At 43.7% G+C, this 6,162-nt stretch overlaps 1 protein-coding gene across 5 annotated transcripts in view; it reads right to left on the bottom strand.

Annotated features, from left to right (window-relative positions):
- Window positions 1-254: 254 nt before the first annotated feature.
- Mapk10 (mitogen-activated protein kinase 10) overlaps window positions 255-6,162 on the bottom strand; it is a 288,159-nt gene continuing 282,251 nt past the window's right edge. For 3 of the 5 annotated variants that reach the window (XM_029544976.1, XM_029544977.1, XM_021210549.2), the window contains one exon: window positions 255-1,164. In XM_029544976.1, the coding sequence (XP_029400836.1) occupies window positions 1,022-1,164 (143 nt within the window). In that variant the 3' untranslated portion in view covers window positions 255-1,021. Of the gene's footprint in view, window positions 1,170-6,162 lie in introns of all 5 variants that reach the window. The other 2 variants (XM_021210550.2, XM_021210554.2) reach the window with 1 other exon arrangement.

Raw genomic sequence — 6,162 nt, forward strand, 5'->3', positions numbered from 1 at the left:
GCAACTTGCTCTTTTGACGATGTTTAGATCATGGACATGCCGTTCCCTGGCCCCTGGGCAGTGGTTTCCTTACGTTCAGTCTATACTGCAGCGGTAAACTCGGTTCCCTGCTACCCACTGACTTGCAGAGAGAGCGCCCTTGGCTTTGACTCACATCTCCCATCTAAAAGACAACCCTACTTAGAACCTGAAAGCTATTGCTCCCTCCCTCCCCCCACCCTGGATGTAAGCATCACATATGTTCTTTCTACAAATTGGTATACAGGTGCCATTTAATCGGTTCAAATTCGGAAGCTACATCTTCAAGGGTCTGAGAGTTCACGCCTCCATATTCCCCCTTTACATATACTCTTATAAGACATACAGCTTAATCAATTAACAAACTAAACAGCTTATATACTGGCAATATATTACAGATGGATTTATGTCAGAGTAATAGATCACATGAAATGGACCATGTGCTACCCCGGTGTGTGTCTTGGTGGAGCCTGGAGGACACTGACAGGAGCATCTCTAAGTGCTGTTTGAATACAGACACATGCGGGATCTGTATCTACATCCATCTGACTAGGCCGGAAGAGCAGGTAGACGCGAGATAGAGACACTCACATGCTGGGTGGGGCCCATGCCCACCTCCTCATGCCATTTGAAGGGCGGTTACAGTTTGCTGGTTCTGCAGCCACTTAAGTTACACTTTAGGGAAAGGCTTCTCTAATTGTGTCTGGTTTGTCTTGTGTCGTAAGCACTGCTGGAGGGAAACCGAAGCGAGCGCAACTAGAAGTTAAGTATACATTTCAGCTCAGCTGTGGTACAGAACTTTGGAGAAGCACGCAGAAAGATTTAACTTAATTTTACGTTGGATCTCTCTCTTGCTATTTTTTTCTTGACCTTTCGTGAGTGCGTTGTGACAGTGTGTGTTTGTGTGTGCGTGTGTGGGGGCAAGCTGTGTGCGTGTGCATGTGTGCTGTGTTCTATCGCGTCATCTCCTGAAGAACGCTGGGTTTCGCAGGCAGGCGGCTAGTCACCTGCAACAACCCAACGGTCCCGCCGAGGCCTCCAGGCTGCTGTCAGTGTCGGATGCGAGGGTCTGGTCGGTGGACATGGAGGAGATGTCATTGACAGACGAGGATGGAGGGAGACTCTCACTGCTGTTCACTGCTGCACCTGCGCTAAGAAAATGAAGACCAACATGACTAAATCTGGAACCAGACCCATGTGCTCAGGAAGTTCAGTGTGGGGATGGGTATACGGAGAAGAAATGTCTCTTCGGCACACCTTTGTAGAACTGAACTTGATGGTGGAACTCAAGGAGACACGATTCAGAAACCCTATCGCATGTCACATCTATTCACAGGTTAATGGTTATCAATTTCACTCTGGATTAGGAGTCATTCACTGCTCACACCACCCACCTCTAAATCCCAGTGTTGTAATGCTACTGAGCTTGGGTGAAGCCAAGGCATTTGCACCCTTGTGTAAGACCCTAGGGACTGTATAGTCATTCAGGGGACAGAAAACCACTGGCCTGATCCTGATGCTTTCGATGAAGGAGGTAAAACAAGCACACGTGATGGCCTTAGACCAGGGACAAGCTAAGGCTAAGCCCGTGGTCAGAATTTGCAATGACCACAGCTCTAGGGAAATGTAAGTACATAAAACACAGAGTATTATGTAATCATTAAATGGAATACCGAAATGCAACTCGATGCTGAAAAGCCAAGACTCTAGAGAAATGTTAGTGGTGAGCAGAAGGAAATGAAGGCCAGAGCACGCTCTCTGAGCTTGGGTGTCCTGTGAATACTGGGTTATTAATTTGAAAGCATCTTTCATTCTGCTGCCGGTGTCTGAAACTCTGGCGGGGCACCCTCAGCAAAGACTGGCTGTGAGTCCCTACCTGACAGAACAAGGAAGGGAAGATGGGCCAAAGGCCCCAGAGACCAAAACTCAGCAGCCTGGAAACAATCGGTCTCCTTTATCTTCCATCTATATTCGTTGTGCATAAGCGATAGGTTAACACACGCATACATATGAAACAAGTATATGCTTTGTAGAAGAGGTTACTACTATTTAAAATACCTATCAGTTAATCAACAAGAACAAAATTGTCTCACTTGAGAAACAATGGGGTCAAAGATCTATTTGGTGAAAGGTTATCACTAAAATCAGGGACCAATGAATTATCACACAGATGCAGTATTAATTCAGAAAGTAGAGCAAGTCCAAGAAAGCAGAAGCATTCAGTGCCTGCTCCAGCAGCAGGTATTTTATGGGGGGAATGCTATAAGAAATATAAAATAACTGGAGGGGGGTTCAAACATCTACACTAAGATGGTTTTATACATCTGCATACATTTGCAATGTCAATTGATTATAAAAAAAAAACATATAAACTATTGGAAGTACACTTACAAAGAGAGCCAGTGTACACTGATGCCCACTTTAATGGCAGGGACAATTATCTTTCCTTGTCTTCCTGCATCGTTTACTTGTAACTCTCCCTAGTTGTGGCCATCTTCCACGTATTCCTTTGTACCTTGATAGTTTCATATTCAGAAACTCTGAGGCACTTTTCATTCCTTTTAAACTCCTCATTTTAGATGTTGCCGGTTTCCTCTAAAGGATGACTACATTTATCAAAGTGGTGTATAATGGAAAGTTACCTGGCTTCAGTATATTCCAGCATTCATCAGTGACAACCCTCATAGACATTGTGCAGGGGTAGGCCAGCTCTTCACACTGCTAGCACACACCCCTGGACCCCACAATGGAGTTGTTTATACCCAATACCAGAATTTCCAATTAGACCGACATCTTTCATGTTCCTTCTGAAGTGCTGATCTCTAATAACCCACGGCCACTGTGATGCTCTTTGGGGAACCAGCTTCATGGCAGGGACAAAAACAGCACACAGTACTCTAACAAATGCTGACATCAGTTACAGACCTAACAGACCAAGACCGCGTTTTCATGCTGTCTGCCTGTGTCCGGGACTATGGAGTTTCACGACTTTCGAATAAGTGCTTGCAGTTTATATTTAGATTTTATTACTCTAGAGTTGGAAAATGTTTATGTCTTCCCACAACTGTGTTTGTTGAGCTCTAACTCACATATTAGGTAAGTTATAAATTTGATTTGTACAGTTCGGTGTATTGAAGAGCATTCTGAGTTGTAGAGTATAACCACATTCAATCATTTTCAACACCCCAGTGGGAGTCCTATGCTCAGTTTCTCAACCACCCATTGTGTGTGTATATGTGTGTGTGTTCACGTGCGGTGTGTGTGTGTGTGTGGTGTATGTTATGTGTATACATGTATGTGTATGTGTGTGTATGTTTGCAGGTTTGTGTGCCTAGTGTATGTGTGTACATGTATGTGTGTATGTCTGTGCGGGTGTGTGCACATGGTGTATGCGTGTACATGTGTGTGTATATGTGTGTATATGTGTGGGTGTGTGCATGGTATATGTGTATACATGTATGTGTGTGTATTGTGTGTGTGTGTGTGGGTGTGTACATGTGGTATATGTGTGTACATGGATGTATGTGTGTATGTGTATATGTGTGCATGTGGTGTATGTGTGTACATGGATGTGTGTGTATGTGTGTATGTGTGTGCACATGGTGTATGTGAGTACATGTGTGTGTACATGTGTGTGTACGTGTGTGTGTGTGTGTGTGTGTGTGTGTGTGTGTGTGTGTGTATGCATATGAAGGTCACAGAACTACTTGGAGTGTCATGCCACAGGCACTGCCTACCATTTGCTTTTGGAGGCAGGGTCTCTCCTGGTTTGACTCACTCAGTAGGCTTGGCTGACTGGTCAGCAGGCTCTAGAGAGTCCTTTCTCTACCGCTTCAGTGCTGAGTTTACGAGCATGTGTCCCAGCGCCCAGCTTTCCTCCTCGGGGTTTAAGACACTGGACTGGGCTCTTCACATCTGCAGAGCATATGCTTTACACACGGAACTATCTCTGCAGCCCCCAGCAGCTTTTGCCCCCATGGTTCTGTGAATTCATATCCATAGAAACATGGGATGTGAATGTCACTGACTTTCGTCACACAGTGCCAAAGGCATGATATGCCTTTGAGAGAGGAAGCTTGCGAAGCATGTGAGTATTCCGTCCCTGTATAGCTGAGCAACAGCCATCGAACTACACACCGCGTTTTCTTTACTCATTTCCTGGTTGATGCACATTCGCTAAAGAACTGAGCCATCGCCCTTTTAAGGATATTATGAATGAATATCACAATCCTATCATGATCATTCACACAGAAGCTTTGAAGGATGTTATTTTATATCTGTTGCGTTCTGCGCCGCTACTTCTATTTCATTGATTCTATTTGAAGACGCACTGAACTGTTTCTGAAAGTGAGCGTGCCAGCTTACAGTCCTATGGGCAGCTTTAAAGAATTAGTTTCCTCGTACCTTCTCTAACATTTATCAGCTTTCCTGATTATAGGCACCCAAAATGTGTAAATCGAACTGCACTGTGGGTAATTTGCATTGCCCAGTGGACAACCAACTGTCATATCTTTCCGTGTGCTTGGTGGTCATTGCTTACCTTCTTTGGAGGAAAAAAAAATCTTTTTGTTTGCTTTGATCAACTAAAATTTGCCTCGTTTCCTTCTTATTGAGTCACAAAAGTGCACCACTGGAGAAAACATGTGTAATTTGCAAACGGTGTTCTCTTATTACAGATTACCTTTTTTTCTTGAAATTTTCTTATACACACAGATGTCAGATTTGTCCTTTCTGTTCCTGGGCTTTTGGTGATAGTTCTACAAAAAACCATTCCATCACTTAAAACCATGAGGATTTACTCCCATAATTCCCTTCACTTCTCTCACGTGGTTTCTGTGACCCACTTTGATCTCTCTTCTGCGCATGTTCTGAGGCAGAGGTCCTCTTCGTTCTCTGGTGGAGTTACCGGCACTCACTTTGAGCTCACATCTGCGCATGTCCTAAGACAGTGGGCCCTCTTGCTCTTCCATAGGCGGTAACCTGCTTGTTTCAGCACCATTTACTGAAAAGGCTCATTTTATTTCCTTGTGAAATTATTAATCGATCCTCTTTTATAGTGGAGATATGCTACTATACTTTGTCCCATTGATCTGTAGTTTAACTGTCATGGAAATAATACAGCAAGGCCCTAGGAATTAGGATGTTTCCATACACTGCAGCTCCCTACGGGAAATGAGATAGCCGTGAGGTGACCAAGCATAAGCAGTAGCCTAGGCAGCAGGGACCCCACTGGGCTTGGGCCACATCTACACCCTTCTCTGAACACTATACCCAGCCACCTGTTAGCTGCTCTTAGTGATGAGACAAGAGACAGACATTGCCTCATAGTTTAGTGTAGAGGAGCCCCAAAGTGAGCCGATTCTTTCCCTCGGCTAATAGACGCAAATGTCCCAGCCTGAGGCCAGAGCTACCAGAAAGGTTTGAAAGAAAATGTCTTTGATTCTGCCCTGGTCAAACGCTAGAGGAGAGGCCCGGTTTCTCCTTATCACTTTTACTATAACTGACGGCCTCTTTTGAGGAGTCATGACTTGAGACAGAGGTGGGCATGTCTGAGTGGGAGCTGCACCAGTTCATTTCCACCTCCCTGTCTCCATCCAGTAAAGCTTTGGACTGAATGATGTATCCTGGCTACTTTGTTGAATAAAATGCCACGAACCTGGAAACACCTGGATCAGATCCCAACCGCATGCCCTAGCCAGGCCCTAATCTGGTAACAGTGGGAATAAAAGTGGACTACCCCAAAGCCCTGAATTCTGGCTCCAGGAAAAAGACTTAACTCCCAGCTAACTGGGTAACTGAGCCCCAGAGCTAAATCTACATAGGATGGGTAGGGACACAGTGAGATTTCTCCTCAATTTTGGCCAAAAATTAAAATATATTTGTTACATAAATCATTGATATGATATATATTTATATATCTATATCTTATATATCTATGTATCTATTTATCTGTCTACCTATTTATGTACTACTTATCTACTATATATATATATATATATATATATATATATATATACCTATTTATTTATCTATTATCTATCTGCCATCTATCTATCTATCTTTCTATCGATCATCCATCTAATCTATCTATAGATACTGTACTGGTTAATTTTGTGTCAACTTGACACAGCTGGAGTTATCACA

The sequence above is a fragment of the Mus pahari genome, chromosome 13 (genome assembly GCF_900095145.1).
Source record: "Mus pahari chromosome 13, PAHARI_EIJ_v1.1, whole genome shotgun sequence".
Classification (NCBI taxonomy): domain Eukaryota; kingdom Metazoa; phylum Chordata; class Mammalia; order Rodentia; family Muridae; genus Mus; species Mus pahari.